The 17,348-nt window shown below is 43.0% G+C and overlaps 1 protein-coding gene across 4 annotated transcripts; it reads left to right on the top strand.

Annotated features, from left to right (window-relative positions):
* Positions 1-1,821: 1,821 nt before the first annotated feature.
* HMGXB4 (HMG-box containing 4) lies at positions 1,822-17,244 on the top strand. 4 transcript variants are annotated; one of them, XM_075051320.1, is made up of 11 exons: positions 1,822-2,034; positions 4,233-4,338; positions 4,927-5,045; positions 6,418-6,493; positions 7,460-8,670; positions 9,858-9,939; positions 10,450-10,514; positions 10,805-10,910; positions 11,472-11,641; positions 12,790-12,912; positions 14,860-17,244. In XM_075051320.1, the coding sequence occupies exons 2-11, from the start codon at positions 4,308-4,310 to the stop codon at positions 14,902-14,904; spliced, it is 2,028 nt and encodes a 675-aa protein (XP_074907421.1). In that variant the 5' UTR covers positions 1,822-2,034; positions 4,233-4,307; the 3' UTR covers positions 14,905-17,244. The 4 variants fall into 4 exon arrangements, with proteins under 4 accessions (XP_074907421.1, XP_074907422.1, XP_074907420.1 ...); XM_075051319.1 differs by lacking the exon at positions 4,233-4,338 and having other exon boundaries at positions 1,871-2,034; XM_075051318.1 differs by lacking the exons at positions 1,822-2,034; positions 4,233-4,338 and adding an exon at positions 2,241-2,465.
* The last annotated feature ends 104 nt before the right edge of the window (positions 17,245-17,348 follow it).

Genomic DNA, 17,348 nt, shown 5'->3' with positions numbered 1-17,348 from the left:
CCAAATGGGGTATGGATCCATCACTGGGACTCCTAGAAACATCATCAATAATTGGAGGTAAAGAGTAAGTCTCAGTGACTTCAACTCTGGCAAGGTCCTGGTCATAAATTTGCAGAGGCACTTGTCCGCCTGGGTAATTCCTCCCTGGGTTATGACTTGGAGGGCAAGGAGTAATTTTAGAATTTCACCAGGAGCAGGCACACATGGGTACATGCGTAAGAACATCTGCACAGCCTAAGGGGTGGTGGGTTTTTACTCTGATGTGTTACAGCTGCTGCAATTGCAGACATTGATGTGTTCATAGAGGCTGTACCCCTCACTTTGGATCAAACTATACTCACACAGCATAACAGACATAGGCCTCCATCTTCTTCTAATTCCTCTAGGGCCTACTGTACCACAAAAAATTATTTTCATCATTATGTACTTGTTAGGACACAAAAGCATCAGCAGGACCAGAAGGGGGATCTGTAAGTGCTGGGGAACAGGCATGTCTGTGATGGGTCAGGTTTAACCTCAGGCATGTGGGAATTGTAGTCTGCAGACAGCATGTGACTGTGAGCAGCCTCTGACAGAGTCATGTGAGTGTCTGCCGGCATCTAAATGAAAAGAAGACTCCTGCATCAGTGGAGATGATGGGATTTAAGGTAAGAGTTAAATAAGGTTTGTTGAACAGGGACCTCCTGAGCAGTCAGAGTGAAGAAAGGCTAACCTGGTGGGAAAAAGATGTCTTTTCTGACCAGGCTGTCTCCTGAGCTTTTTTACCTCTGTCTTGAATCCTTTGCGGTAATGAATGAGCCCTTTAGAAGATGCTGGGGGTAATGTGCCTTTCTCTTGCCTGCCAACTTGGACAGTTGATTGGAAAGGGTGTGAGGGTTGCATGATGCCTTCACAGGCAGTAGCCCCAGCGTGCTGTTCAGACATGCGTATCTCGGCTCCGGCTGCTCCATCTGTGCAGTACATCTACTCAGTTCCTCAGGCAATCAGATAGGCTTACAGGAGATGTGCCTGCTCGTGTGCATGCGTGACTAATCTCATGAAAGTGCTGGGTCTATAACTGCTTAATAACAAACAGGATTTCACCCTTTCCCATTGACCCACCGTGGCAGGCACAAGCAGCCAACAACTAACCCAAGCTGCAAGCCCAGCCAGCTCCGAGACTCGTCTCTTAAAAGAATGGGATAACGAGAGAGCGGAAGGTGTGCCACGACAGCACAGCACATGCACAAAGAGGAGGTTGTGCGGAAGACGGGGGTGGAAGGCGGGCACACGCTCTACACGAGGTGGTCGAGGGCAGAGCTGGGGCCCAGCGCGCGCACCCAGCGTCTGGCCCACGCGTGTCTCCCACGCCTCTGAAGGGGCACATAGCACCCGTGGAACCACCGTGGGGTGCCTGGGGACACGGTGGGTGGCCCCAGCCCCCGGTGCGAGCAGCAGTACGCTACGGCCCCTCACTCTGGCCTCAGCCCTGGGCCCCTACGCTTGCACCAGCGGGGGACCGGGCGGGCGAGGAGGCCCCAAGCCAGGCCCCGGGGCCAAGCCTCTGGGTAAGCCCCGGCGCACGGTACTTCGAACCTCACCCGCGATAGGAGCGGCGTGCCGTGACGGGGAAAGCTAACTGCGTGGCGGCTGCCGCCCCAAGGCCGTGACAGCCCGGTGCGGCGGTCCCGCTCCCACCGCGGGCAACGGCGCTCCCCTCCCGCCTCAGCCCCATCGATGCGCTCAGCAATCCCGCAGCCCGCCTTCTCCTCCGCCCCCCGCGGGTGTTCCCGTTGGACGTGCTCGGCGCTCGGCTCTCTGCCCCTGGCCCCGGGCGGGTCTCCCTTGTCTCCCTCTCCAAGATGGCGGCCGCGGGCGGCGGCGGCGGGGCGGGAAGCGGCAGTGCGGAGTGAGGCGGCGGCGGCACCTCTCCGCTTTGCGGCTCGGTTACCGGCGGGTCCTGTCGCCTCTCGGCGGTTTTACCGCCGGGGCAAGTCTCTGGGCCTGCTGCAGGGGCGGAACCGCGGGGCTGGAGTGAGGCCGGAGCCCGTTTGGGTGAGAGGACGCGCGGGCGGGAGCGGGGGCGGCCGAGCCCGCTTCAAACGGCGGCGGCGGGGCCCGGGCTCTGAGGGAATTGGAGCGCATGCGCGGGGCTGGGCCCTGGGGTGCCCCGGGAGGGGGACACGACGGGTCCCGGCCCCGTGTCCGCCGAGGGGCCGGTGCCGACGTTTGCCCCCCCCCCCCTTCTCCTCCGCATTCCCGGCGGGACCCGCCTGCCCCTCGCGGTTTTTCCTCCGGATCGTTGGGAGCTCCGGCGGGGAAATGGGGCGAGGGAGCCCGGTCCTCCGGTTCCACCCGCCGCCGTTTGTCACCAGTGGGGTGTGCGGCCTCCCTTGGGGGACCGAAGCGCGGAGGTCCCGGTGGAGTCCCGGGAGGGGGGGGCTGCAGAAAAGCACCGCTTGGCCGCGATCCCGCGAGCATGTTCGGTAAGGAAGGGGAGACGTGCAGGGAGAGCTTCTCCGCTGAACCTGTGCGATTACTGCTGAAACCGCAGCATTTGAACCAGGGGAACCTAATTAGGGTCTACAGGACAAGACTAGTTAAGGATATGTGTTGTATTTGCAGGGTTAGAGGTCTAGTTGTAAGCCCCTTTGGGCGTTACCTACCAATCTTTACACCTGCCAAGCAAATAAGATGTTAAAAGAGGGTAAAAGGTATGTGTGTAGCTCTAAACCAATCTTAGTTTCTCCAAGTCATCCATTCATGAACAACTGTCGTCAGCTTTGTTTTGCTGAGCAGTATCTCGATGAGGCCCTTGTCCTCTTGAGCACAGTGCTTTGGTGTCATGCATGTTCCCACCGAAGTCCATATGACAGCTGAACGTCATGAAAGAACATCATTGCCAAGATCTGGCTCAAGATTGTGAGCCCACAAGTGGCAGGATGCTCTTTTGTATTGCAAAGTGCAGTGCTCTAGTGCGTACACATAGGCAGTGCTCTTGTTTGTATACATAAATTCTGCCTACAAATTGCTGTGCTTGCTACCAACAATGTGTAGTAGTCAGAATATTGACTTAAAACATTTTGTGGCAGATGGCTTCCCAAAACCTGGAGAAATAACATGTATTACTATGAATTTAAACAGAAACATCTTCTGTGTACCTGCAAGCTTGATTTAGTTGGGACTTTGTTGTTTCACTTAAGTAACCACTATAGGATGAATATGTTGTACATTCTCAGCCAACTATTTATAAAACTGAGGTACGTGCAGGGATGTACAAGCACAAGTTCCCCTGCTCTCAAGGTATTCAAGTGTAACTTCAGTGTGTCAAGATTGCCGTGACAGCTAGAATGAACAAGGTGCATGGTCTTTGTGGTTGAATGCTTACACACATGTGCACATACACAGAAACACACAAAATCAGTTAGGTGCAATTGGTTTAATTGCTTATGAGCAGAAGGTTGATTTTTTTCACGTTAAGCTGGTTGCTGACTGAAGAACAAAAGCTGTTTACTCTGAGAGAACCAGAGTGCAGCTATTCCGTAGGGGCACTGTCCTGCTATATGCCAGCAACTGTGGAACAGAATGACTCGGAGGAGGCCTGAAACCTGGGGGCTGACAGAGGTTGGGGTGCAGCGGAAGGCCTAGTGAAAAGGAGTGCTTGCTTCAGTTCCCTCTCCCAGGCTGGCATTCAGAATGGCTGCAGTGGTAGTGTTGGGAAACACATCAGAAGGATGCACACCTTCACTATAAAATGTGTGATCCTTTAGTTAAAAAGATTTGAAATACTTCTTTTGTAGGACAATGATTTCTGCCTGCTTCCTTCTTTTCTTTCACTTCATCTGAGATTCAAGGGTTTGAAATCTCTCTTTAAACGTCCCACTCTGCTACAGTGGCTCCTGACAGAAAATGGCTTTTACACAAGTTTGGGTGCAGTTTTGTGTGTCATGAAGATCAAACTCAGCTGTCTTCTCATCCTTCTATTTTTGTAAATAAATTACTTCAGTGTCTTGGAGATTTTACAAGGAATAGGTGGTCTTTTATATCTTTAAAATAATAGAAGACCAACTTCCATATTAATTTCAAAAAAATATTCTGTCAAGCCTGAAGAGTGAGCATGAACTAACCAGAAGGTAGATCCCTTTCCTTTCCCACTGTCTTCCAGAGAATCTTCACTTGGTTCAGAGGAAGTTTCCCATTTTACATCATGATTCTTCTTTATGGGAGGGTTATTTTCATTCTCTGTTTCTCAGACCTTTTCCTGTAGATGGGAACGGGGGAAGGAGCCCAGACGTGGCAACACATTCTCAGGCTCCTGCAGGACCACCATGGCTTATGATGACTCCAAGAAGAAAGAAGGTATGACTGCTTCATAATCTCAGAGGGAGTTGCCAAAAAAAAAAGGGTACCCTCTGCAGCCTTTGCCAGGCCATGCAGTCAGAGTGGGAAAGGAAGCTTGTATGCTGTGAGGCCCTTAAATTTAACCTGGCCAAGTTGTTGGAGGATCCCAAGCCCTTGACTTCCAGGTGTAAAGTACTGGGATTAGAACTTGAGAGAAATGGGTGGTATTTCCTAATGCAAACACCTTGATTGGAAACTCTGCCACTGCAGCCTTTCTTCTCCCTGCCAGGTCAATGGAACGGGAGACCAGGGATAAGGATATGTTTAGTCATGGTAACATTTCTAGGTCCAGTTGTCTTTAGGAGAAATATACAAGGGTTAGAAATGAAATCTGGAGTGATTATGTTACAGCATTAGAGCACTGAGCCCCATCCCTGTGGTCAGAGAGTACTGACTGTTACCTTTTAGGCCCCTGTGTTTGTTGGGTTTTGTGCATCGCTCTGTGCCGACGTCCACTGTTATCTTATTTTGTGCATAGTCCACGTCTATCATTCCTTAATGGGGTATTTCACTTCTTCCTTTTTTCCCATTTCACGTAAATCTTAGAGTACCTAGAGAGTGACCGAAGTGTTGATGACGTGGGGCTGCCAACTGGCAGGATACAGCGAGAGAAAAAGCGCTCTTACAAGGATCTGCTGCAAGAGGAAGACGAGATAGCAACTCAGGTCAGGAAGCCCTCAGGGAAAAGGTTGAAGGTGTAAGGATACGTGTAAAGCTAGTGATGGAATGGGATGGGTGGGTTTCTTGTTCTTTTTTATATAGAAATGCATGTAGAAGACAGCAAGAGCAGCTAATCGTGTCCTGTATTGTTCAGTAACTTTCCTGGGAAAAAGGAGGGGGTCAGTCCCAATTACAACTGATTCTGATTTTTCTGGCCTCAGAAAATAGGGTAGTAGGATGCTGTCCTAGTCTTGACGTAGAACCTTGCAAGTCACAAGATAGCATGAATAACTTTTTACACACACACACACACACAAATTTTCTTAGAATTTGTGGTTGTATAAATAGCCAGCAAAGGATGAATATAATGTTAACTGATGCACTGTTGTCTTCCTGATTCTGCAGACAGCCTGAAATGATAGCTCTTGAGAGGTATGAACTTGCCCTATTCACCTCTTTGGGGCCTTAACTCTGAAATCACGTAGTAACAACTTAAGTTTCTTCAAAACTTTCCTCTTTGAGCTAAAATTTCTGCTGTTAGCTCAAAGGTGACTATCTTGTGTGATTATTTTTTTTTTTTAATCTGGAAAAGAAGTTCTAGTTTAAAATGAAAATCATCTTCTACCATGCAGATGGAATTCTGTAGAGGAGCTTCATTTTCAGACCATAAATTGGTCAAGAGACAAATAATAATTGGATGACATAACATATTAAGGACAATTTTTTGGCCCATCATTATAATTGTCACCTCTTTGTACCTCCTTTCACTTTTATCTTTTTCTGCTTATTAAACATGAACTGCTCACCTTCATTTTCAAGGCTTGACAGCCTATGCATGCTTAGTTATTTCTTAGCTTTATTAAGAGGTAGATGTCTGCCTTTTATCAACTCATCAGCTGATCTCCAAGTGCTGGCTTTCATTGCCCATTCCTTAACACTTTCAAATGTGCTTTTTCAAGTTTTCTTGTGTATTGCTCCTCTCGCTTGGGGGGAGCTCCCTATAGAGATATGTCTTTCAATTTCCTTATAGCCATGTTGTGCTGCAATGCCTAAAGAAAGCTTGATGCCAGTTAGGTGGCTGATGTGCTGAAACCTGTTCTGACTAAGACCATTTTTTGTATTCTTCCACCTATCTGTACCATGCTTTTTGTCTCTTACCTTAAACCTACAGCGTGGGCTCCTGGGGACAGATATGTTTCCTTTGCTTGTTTTAGCACCTAGAATAATGATCCTGTTTCATACCTAGGGTTCCTTGGTGTTACAGTAATACAAATAACTCTTGATATCTCCTACAAATTATTATCTATGTCAATACTCCATGTGAATCTTGTATTATTTCCCTCTTGTTTGTCAGCAATTTTTTTCTTCTTATTCTAGGACAGTGATCTTTTTCCGGGGACAGAACCTCACAAAAAGAAGAGAAAGCACTCCTCAGATGAGTTCTGCTACAGAGGTAAGATAGTAATCAAGCATGGAAAAGGGCTAAGGGATCATGACTTTGAGGAAAGGATGCTGTAAAACCAGTGTCATCAATCTTTGTGGTAGCACTTTATGGGGGGAGAATACATCAACCTATCTTAGGACAAGTAATCGGAAGCCTGATGCTGATCAGCACCAGACAGTAGAAGATTAGGGAATGATATTTTCAGAGTCTAGCTTACGAAGTTGCCATTGTTGAGGGTAGAGATCTTCCACCCTCTTTTGATTGACAAGTTGTAGTTTTCTAACCCATGCCTTCCCTTTTGGCATTTGCATTTCATTTTTCTCTATTACATTACAAACTGTAATTTTACTTGCAGATAGTATTACTTTCTCTGAATTTATAAAAATAGAATGCATCGGGGTGAAAAAGAAATGCTTTTGGGTTCAGTTTAAATACAGAAATATTATTCTCACAATTAATAAGCCGGCTAGAGAATGACAATTCTGCTCATAAAAGCTTAACAGGTTTAAGATTTATTTTTAGCCCAAAGGAAAGAGAAAGCCCAGTTGAAATGTCATCAAAATCTGTTTTCAGAATTAAAAAGCTTGTATTTTCAATTCATTGGTCTCACCTTGGCTAAAAATGGCACGAAAACCTTGCACTTGAGATGTAATTTCAGGCTCAGTAAGATACTTTTTCATCAAAATATGTTATTTCACAATGGAATAAAGAGTTTGACAAAACTTCAAGAACTTACCTACTCTGTCTTCCTGCCTTGAATTATTTGACCAGCTCAGGCATTACAGCTCCTGAATTGTATCAGTAAAGCTGTGCTAAGCTGGCTACAAGCTTCAGAGATCTTTTGTTTAAGCCAGGATGTAAATCTGTTAGCTGTAATCATAAGTCTTGCAGGATTCCCACTTCACTTCTTTGGGCTGGTGTAATGCTGTCTTTAAGGGAATCATCTTGATGTACATTTCTCTTGATCTTTTTCAGGTGTTTCGCCTTTGGATCTACCATCAAAGAAGAAGAAAAAAGCAGTTTCTAGCCCATCCTCAGCTGATACAACCATGGATTTACTCAAGGCTATCACCTCACCTTTGGCCACAAGCTCAAAGTCTTCAAAGAAGACCTCTGAAAAATCATCTTATTCTTCCTCTGGCCATTCTGAAAGCAAAAAGGAGCACCACAAGAAGAAGCTGAGTGGGAGCAGTGGGGAGCACTCAGTGGATGATGGCAGCTTCCACAAATCTAAAAAAATGAAACCTCTCTATGTGAACACAGAGACACTTACTCTTCGTGAACCTGATGGCTTGAAGATGAAGCTCATCCTTTCACCGAAAGAGAAAAGTAGTGCAGCAGATGATGATTCTTTCTCCTACTCTTCAGCACCAGCAGCTGCAAAGAAATCTTCAAAGAAATCGGCTCGAGATGAGCAAGGCTCATTCCTGCTGGGTCATGAACTGCAGAGCTTCCTGAAGTCATCCCGGAAGAAGCACAAACCACCCCCAGACTCACATCCACCCTCTGAGAGTTTTGGTGCTGACACCTCCCTTTTTTCAGAGGGCCATGGGAGCGAGTATGAGATTTCAGGTGTGGAGGCACCGCCAGAATCTGGTTCCTCTTCTGGTGGGGAGTTGGAGGCTGGAGAGCTAGTGATAGATGACTCCTACCGGGAAATCAAAAAGAAGAAGAAGTCAAAAAAAAGTAAGAAAAAAAAAGACAAAGAGAAACACAGAGAGAAGAAGCACTCTAAGTCTAAAAAGAGTTCTGGGCATGGTTCTGTGGCAGTAGCTGAAGTGTCACCACCACCTCCTCCCAGTACCCCCTATGTTCTTCCTCCACCTCCTCCTGCTGCTTTTCACTCAGATGGTCAAGGTGAGAAGAGACGGAAAAAGGAAGACAAGGAGAAGGACAAAGCTGAGAAGTGGGAAAAGGAAAAGGAAAGAGAAAAAGAAAAGGAAAAGGAAAGAGAAAAAGAAAAGGAAAAGGAAAGAGAAAGAGAAAAGGAAAAGGAAAGAGAAAGAGAAAAGGAAAAGGAAAGAGAAAGAGAAAAGGAAAAGGAAAGAGAAAGAGAAAAGGAAAAGGAAAGAGAAAGAGAAAAGGAAAAGGAAAGAGAAAGAGAAAAGGAAAAGGAAAGAGAAAAGGAACGAGAGAAAGAAAAGGAAAGAGAAAAGGAAAAGGAAAGAGAAAAAGAAAGAGAAAAAGTAAGGAAAAATTGGAGGGAAAATAGGAATTGGGTGGTGGGTGATGATGAATTAGGCACTCCATTACAAAGGCATGTTAAATTGAAACAGAAGGATAACTAATACCAGGATCAGTGGTTTCAGTGAGGCATGTTTGGAAAAATGTGTCAGCCACTGTGTCATTCTGGTTTTGTGGCACGGGCAGTCTTTAGCCAGTGGAGGTTCTTTGAAAAGGTTATACTTAATTTGCTTGGTACAGGTTACATACCAAGCACAACTGCATCATTTTCTAAGGTAACCAGTTGCAGCTGTTGCCAGGCAGACTTTTGGACTAGTGATCTGGTCCATCATCACAGTTCTGGTAAAAAGGAATCAAGCTGTAACCTGAAAAGTGAAGATATTTACCTGTATACTCCTGTATTCAAATAAAATTCTAATTCTTATAGACTACCACATTCCCAGTTTTGTCCTGTACTCATAAATTCAGTTTTCCATGGTTAGTGTTTAAAAATATGAGTAGGAGAAATGGTAGCTAGCATATGAATGAGTTTACAGGTGATAGAACTGTAGCTGTGTAAGTATATAAATGGGGAAAAGCAGTTTCTGTATGTTCAGAGAGACAAGAGTAGCTTTGTGTCAGGAAATGGGCAGATGTAGCCCAAATTTGTTCAGCCGTTATTCTGTTCTATTTGGTAAGTTTTCTCTGATCATAGCTCAGCAACTGCTTATGCCTCTGCTGTCAGCGTACTTATACTGTCTATTTTCCTGCCAATTTGAAGTGTTTGTAAGGATGCAAGGAATGGAACAAAACATTGTGATGAGGACTGAATTGTTTTGACAGATCTGTAATACGTACTGTGAATAGTATGACAGATACATTTTTTTATTATTTTAAGTTTTAAAACGGATATATTAACAAAGTTGTATGTTGATCCTAGATTTAGAATAGCGCGTTGTTGTAACTTATGAATGAAATGTGTTGATAGAGTTGTTGCAAGATAAGCCTTGTACCAAGACTGGTTCTGGCTGGTTCCTGTGCTTTCATAAACACTAAATTCAGCTAGAATATGTAAAACGCTGCTTTTTTAGGTTCCTGACCTAAGCACCACAGCTTTCGTTAAGTCTTCAATAAATGCCAAATTCTTATTAAATTCAAGTAGGTCTCATCGTAATTAAAAATCTTTGTTTCTGTTTCTTCTTCTGACTAGCCAAAGAAGAAAAACATGTCTGCCTATCAAGTGTTCTGTAAGGAATATCGTACAACTATTGTGTCTGAGCACCCTGGAATAGGTGAGAGAATAATCTAGCCTTCTCTTCTCTTGATTATATACCAGTCGGATTAATTAGCAGAATGTATTGTCTCTGTTTCATACTAACGTCTTAACTTTGACAGAATGTGAAGAATCCGCCAATTTTCTTTGAATAAGAGGTGACAAAGGGGACAGGAGTGGATTTTATTATTTGATTTCGTTGCATTTTAACCAAGCTGTGAATCTGGATAAAGAAATTGCTAGCTCTTTCTTTCTTTACTTAAAGACTTACCTTCATTGTGTCACTTTCCTGTATACACACATGTGACTTTCTATTCCCATCATCAAGCTTTTTTTCATTATAAAGAGTAAAGGAAATGCACACTGACAATCATTTTCAGGCCAGTATGGAGAGTTCCAGTTGTGGAATGGGTTGCTTCCTGAATGTGTATGCATGGGCCAGTAAATTTCCTATGTTCTCTCCATGATTTTATGATTTCATTTGTTTAAAACATTTGTTTTAAACATTTTTCTTCTTTCCTTCTGCCAGATTTTGGAGAGCTAAGTAAAAAACTGGCGGAAGTGTGGAAGCAGCTACCTGAGAAGGATAAACTGGTGAGTGTGTGTGAGGCATTTTTAAAATGATTTCTGTAAACTAGGTGCTTAGGTCAGAACGTGCTGGCAGCATTGCCACCATACCTTGAAAAATGCTACCTGTGTCACCGAAGTATGTAAAGATGGAAAGTATGGAAACCTTGCCCTTGCGATCATAAAAGCATCCATTTTCTTCTTATGGTATTGCTTCACCAGTTAGCTACATAACATCATTCTGCCTCTGGGTCCTGGCATCAGGTAACAATTACCTATTGTTACGAATCTCTCTTTTCATACCATGCTAACTGCAGATCTGGAAACAGAAAGCTCAGTATCTCCAACACAAGCAAAACAAAGCAGAAGCCACCACTGTGAAGAGAAAGGCATCATCTTCAGATGGGGCACCAAAAATAAAAGGTAATTGTTGCACTTTATTTGCTCTGGTCTTTTTTCTTGGACAGGGAAGATAGTGTTGCCTGTGGAATAAGGAACAAAGGTCCTTTCCTGCTTCACACCCCTACCTGCTTTCTCACAAGACTTGACATTTAAATCATCATATTACTCAAAAAGAATTTTACTGTGAGAGTGAGAATGATATCAGCATTATTCAAAAGTATTTCCTTGTCTAATTCGTAGAATGGTATTGGTTTTAGCAGTTTAGGGATTTAAATGTAAAATAAGAAGAGGCAGCAGGGAAGTTCTAGTGGGATTAGTTTGCTGCTAGAGGAAAAAGGTTTGTCCTTGGCTTGGCATCTCTCTTTATCAAATCTCCCAAACCAAACCTCCCAGATTGCATTCAGCTGAGGCAGATGCTTTGTGCATGTAGAAGGAAAGTGTTGACTCTGAAGACCACAGGACCAGGTCCACAGAACTATTTAAGTATCTCATGCCTTTGAGATTTGAACTTTACTAAGTAAATAAGCTTGTAAGTAAAAGAAAGAAAGAAGAGAATATGGAATTTTATTTGTGTGTTTCCAGCTTCTCCAACAGGAGTGATTTCCCCTCAGAAGAAATCCCCCACCAGCACTGTGGTGGTGTCTTCCTCACCAGCCAAAGTCCCTGAGACAGATCCTATTGATGTAGCTGCACACTTACAGTTGCTGGGTGAATCTCTGAGCCTTATTGGTCACAGACTGCAGGAAACAGAGGTGAGTCTGTAACCAGCGATGTCACAGTGATGTCCTGTAATCTCCACACAGGATTGGAGGGATTATTATTTTATTTTACTTAGAAGTTTAACCAATGCTTTTCTGTTAGGAAGAGAAATTGGAGATGGTGTGTTGTGTCTTTGATGCATTCCTGTTTGTTTTCAGTGAAATAAAAAGTCTCGTTTCTCAGTAAACAGTAAGCATCAAAGACAGACAGGTCCTTTGCAGCTCTAGGTCCTCAAAGGCAGTTCTTAGTTCAGCAGACTCTTCAGTCTTTTCTTACTATATGTTCACCTTGGATCTGGTACTTCATTGCTGTCTTTGCCAGCAGTCTCTGGTCCAGTTTCTGTTACTGTCTCAAGACTTCTTAGAAAACCATCAGCCTTTACCAAGATGGTTTTTGCATGTCCTGTTGTTTTCTGGCAGTATCATATTGCCAGTGCTTTGGATCGGGACTAACATAGAAGATGTCAGATTTTAAGGGTTTCCTACTGTTAGATGATAGTGATTCTACGCACACATGCACGCGCACTTTCAGAACTCGGCCCAGCCTGTAAGCAGAGCACACATATTTGGCTCAAATAATATAACTGAATTTTATGGCTAGCACGGTCATCTCATCCCACTATGCTTACTTGTTTTATCAGCAGTAAAATAAATGTTCTTGCATTTTGTTTCTGGTATGACCAATTGAGGTCGTTCCTCAGAGGAACAACCAGAGTAAATTCTCCCCCTTTATAGAAAGGCACACAAGCAAATTCCGTTTCCTGAAAGTATGTCAATGGTTAAAGCAATTGTTACAGACTTAGCATTTCTTTAGGACTCATGTAGTTAACAAAATAGATCGTATGAAATGGCAAAGAAATTACATTTTAAAAAATTGTAGAATTAAGTGTTTTATGCAACTGACAATTTTCTGACCTTTTCTGTTGTTGCCTACTTTCTTCCTACACTAGTATGTTGCCTACTGAATTCTTAATTTTTTTGAGCCAGCAGTCTCTCTGTGAAGCACATGACATGGTTTTGTTACTGTGTAAATAATGAAAGTGGACTAGAGGAGCTCAAGAGTGAAGAGAATCAATACAGTTGTGAAAGAACTGTAATTTCCCTACTCATCCCTATCAATTTTTTTCTTTCCTTACTTCCAGGGAATGGTGGCTGTTTCAGGAAGTTTGTCAGTACTTCTAGATTCAATCATCTGTGCTTTGGGCCCATTAGCATGTCTGACCACACAACTACCTGAGTTGAATGGCTGCCCTAAGCACGTTTTGGTGAGTTCCTTGTGATTATTTCCGTTCTAGCACTGTTGATTTCAGTGGAGTCCAGCTAGAGTTTTTTGATGAATCAGTCTTACGATGTGATGATAATTCCAGTGCAATAAGAAAATTGTCTTGGTCTTATATTGGAATATTTCTTGAAATTCTTTCAGATGTTACTGTTGTATGATATTTTGCAACTTTTTTTCTCCCAGTGGTAACTGGCCAAGTATTTGTAGTGTTGATTGCAGTGTGTGTAGGTCCTGTTTTAGTGACTGAATCAATCCATCTGAATCAAATCAAAGTGCCTGTACACATACCAGTATTTTTGAAAGTTTTTTCGGTAAAAATAAAAAGCACCTTCTATCTGCTCTGTATCACACAATCTGTTTTTCCTTTAGTAGCACAAAAAATAACTTGTGATCTCAGGTTTCCTAATGTGATTGAGTACGGCCTTTTACATGTGGCTGTAACCTTCTCCAAGGAAAGAAAAATAGTCTCTGTTTTAAAGAACTGTGTAACTACAGGTTCTTTTTCACTTTAAACTACACTTAATATTGAGCTCTGGTTTAGCAACAGCTTGTGGCATCTCTGTAGCATGATGTGGACATAGATTAAGATGGCAGCAGCATAAAAGGAATCAGGAGTCATGCCTCCAACAGGAGACATGAATAAAGCAGTGAAGGAGAGGAGCAGAAATGAAAAATAAATATATAGTCTGCAAAAGTTAAGCGATTAAAAACAAATCTGGCAGAGACAACAACAAAAATGGGATATGAATAGGCATGTTATAATAGGGTAGCCCAAACATTGATTCATTTTGAGAACGGACTATTAACAATAAAGTTGACAGCTTAAACTGTGAGCTCCCACAAACTGGCTGCCTGCACAAAAGCTGAGTCAGTGGGGTGTTCCCATCCTAAGCCATGGAAAAACATCCTATGCTTTTTTTCCTTCTTGCTTGCCAAGTGCATTCAGAGCAATGACACCGTATGACTAATGGTGCATATATTTCAAACTTGATCAACTTATAAGGAGCAGTGGAGCTTTAGGTGGATTAAGGCACTTACCCTTCACTTCTGAAAACTGGTATTCAGACTCGATAATAAATAATTCTGATTTTTACCATCAGATATGTAACGATAGTGGTGTTTTAAGACATGGATAAAATTGTTAGTGGTCGTGTTGCACATAGAATGCAATTTGTCCTTTCAGTCAGTAGATGGCATTGCTAAATTCTAGAATCACAACTGGTGCAGCTACAGTTCCTCTGTCTTCAGCAATTAAAAGGTGGCATTCCTAAGGCCTTCTTCAGCCATCCAGCCACAGGCTTGAGCTTACTGAAGTACTGCATTTGAAGAACATACAGATAATATACTGCTGGGTCTTGTTTTCTGATGTGCACAAGGACTCTTTCAGGATTCTGTTATGTTTTGCAGGAAAAACTGGAGGGCGCTTCTTTTTCCCATCTGGCACCCTATTAGTGGGTGTGTTTAAGGATTTTTCTCTTTACTGTTACACTACAGGATTTCATGAAGGACTTGTGAGTGTGAAGTCAAGTAATTTTTTTTTTTATATGCTACAACTTTGATCACTTTGCTCAAGTCCTTCATCACTAGTCTTTCCTGTGGTTGATGTGATATGGTCAGTGTGGCTTGTTTCAAATTCAGAGACAGAGTATGGGGCTCATAAGGAAGAGGTCACTTGAGGAAAGCCTCAAGCATTTTCCTTGTTTCCACGTGCTTATAAGTACTGAGGCTACCTTTATGTTTAGTTAACTTACATTTCCAAAAATGTGAAAATAAGCCTAGCAGTGGTGGTGATGACTAGGCAGATTTGGTTGTCTTATTAATGATAACTTGTAACGCAAGTGAACCTGCTTAGTACCCTCGTCGGTGTCATTTTTTTAAGGATTTTGAGTCATTACCTGACACTAAAAAAACACTGAATTTCTTTTCCCAGTCAAACACACTAGACAACATTGCCTACATCATGCCTGGACTTTGATGGGAAAGGATCCTGGGATGTACTCAACCTCTGCGTAACTGACTTGTGTACATATGCACTACACCGGCACTCCCAATGGGCTCCGTGTGTAAGGTTTTAAAGTTTTATATCTGTATAGTATATACATAGGATTGTAACTATTTGACTTCTGTTTTATGAAAAGTTGTGAAGTTAAGCTGAGAAAACCCTTTTGTGTTGGTGGGTGAAATGTCCTCCAATCTGAAAGTATTTTGTATGAAGAATTCAGAAAGCTTTTGAGATATTCGCCTTAAATTCAGATCCTTTGAAGGGGGAGCAGCCAGAGAATGGACTTCTCAGTATAAAGAAAAAAAACGTCACCATGAGAAGGGTCATTGAAACAGGTGGCTCAGAGAGGTTGTTGACTCTCCATCCTTGGTGATAAACTGAATGATCAGCCTGCTCTAGTTGGACTTTCTTTAAGCGGCGGGATGGACCAGATGATCTCCTGATATCACTTCCAAATTTAAATATTCTGATATTCTACAAGCAGGTAGAGATGATGATATATTTTGGACCAAGGAATAGAACTGAACTCTTCACCAGCCCTGTTTCTAACTGATTTTCAGTTTAAAATCTACTGCGTGAGGGGAAAGCTGGATAGCTGATCAAAGATACAGAGGTCTTTGCCTCTTGGTCACTTCTTCCAACCCCCCCTCTTCAGTCAGTAATAACTGAAAGTTGTCAGCGTCAGCTGGCTGGTCTGGTAGCTGGCATTTGAAGTAAAGTGGAAGATGACAACAAATTTAATCTTTTCCTGTGGACTTGCACCCAAATCATCATTGGCACGATACATCAACCAACTGCATTGGCTTGAGAGAATGAACCTCCTGCTGATTTTTCCAGGGCATGGTCAGCCTGCTTTGATGGAGAGGAGCGCGGAAGCGGATGGAAAAAACTTGGATTGCTTCTGCCCATCTTGCACCTGTTTTGTGAACAGACAATTTTGGTTTCTGAGATCGCTCATCCCCCATCCCTTTCACCAGCAGTATCGAAAGAGCTGTGGTGCTGCTGTGAGGCAGTGACTAATGACCAGTTTGAAGCAGTTACGGCTGAGTAAGGCACATGTGGGTTGATTGGACCGATTCCCCTTCCTTCCAGCCACATACTTGGTGTTTGGTTTTCTGCTCCTCTAGAAGAGGAGCCGCAGGAGAGCACTTGATTCTCATATAAGCTTTTGTGTGTCTGTATGTACGTGTATGTGGTGTTCATATCGTATGTATTTAACTTTTACCAATATCTGTAACAGATTTTAATTTATCCTGTATATTTCTGTGTGTGTATGTATATATATATATATATACATAATTTAAAAGCAAAAATCCCTCCCTCCACCGAACAGTGTGTGGAAAATACTAATCAAGTTTGCCTCACCCCCACTTCCTGCAAGGAATCAGCTATATGCGTAGTAGTAAGCATTGGCATTGTATGGGGAAACACCAGGAAGTTTTTAAGTGGCTGTAGAAACAGGCTACCTTGTGAAGGTAGGTAGAACAACTGAAATATAGTTTGACTCTAGCCTTTCCAGCCTTATAATGTAAAAATTTTAAAATGACAGAAGAGCACTTTTTTACTTCCCATCTGAAGTCTAGCTTCTGTTTTTCAGGGCAGTTGAAAGTGAGCTGTCCCTCATTGTGGTTGAGCCCCAAATCATACTTAAATTAAATCCTCAGGTGTGCAGGATGGTTTTTCTCCCCATTCCTCTTTACCATGTATTCCCCAGCTGTGCCTGCACAAGGTAGTCTGTCTCTTATGGAGCTTTTCCCAGTGCACTGTTAGGTTTTTCTTGGTCAGTGGAGGAGGCAGAAGGTTCTCAGACCACCGTGCAAGTTCCCAACCCAAGCCTCAGACCAGAGCATACATGTTTTAACAATACATCACTAATCCCAGTGAGCCTGGAATTGGGAAGGGCCCAGGAGGGAGGCAGTCTCATCCTGTTTCGGATCCTGACCTGTACTAAAGCATTCGCTGTTGGGAAATCCGTGGCTCTTTCCAGCCCTTTACAATTGAGAGCATCGTGGTGAAGGGATAGATCTGCTCTCTAAGGAACAGAAGGGGATCAGCTTTAGCTTTGTCGTCTGTACAATGGAAAACTCTTGAAGAGTGAAAAACACACACAACCCTGGTGTATTGTATTTTTATTAAAATTTGTACACTTTGTATAATCTGTATCTTGTGGTATTTGGTACTAGAGGGAAAACTTTGGCAAGACTTAGCAGTTTTTATATTTTTGTTATTTCTTTGCTGTTTGATCCAGATTACCTTACAATTATACAGCAAAACTTTTTTTGTACTGTACTTACAATATACTTTTTTTTAACATTTGGAGTATCGTCATTCATTTCTGGCATGCACCGTGTTTTCTGCATCTGTCATTACTACTACTACCTAGTGTTTCTCAGCAAATTCTAAACTCCTTAAACTCG

This window comes from Buteo buteo, chromosome 19 (assembly GCF_964188355.1).
Source record: "Buteo buteo chromosome 19, bButBut1.hap1.1, whole genome shotgun sequence".
NCBI lineage: Eukaryota > Metazoa > Chordata > Aves > Accipitriformes > Accipitridae > Buteo > Buteo buteo.
Note: the sequence above shows the minus strand (reverse complement) of the source record. Positions and strands in the feature narration are given on the sequence as shown.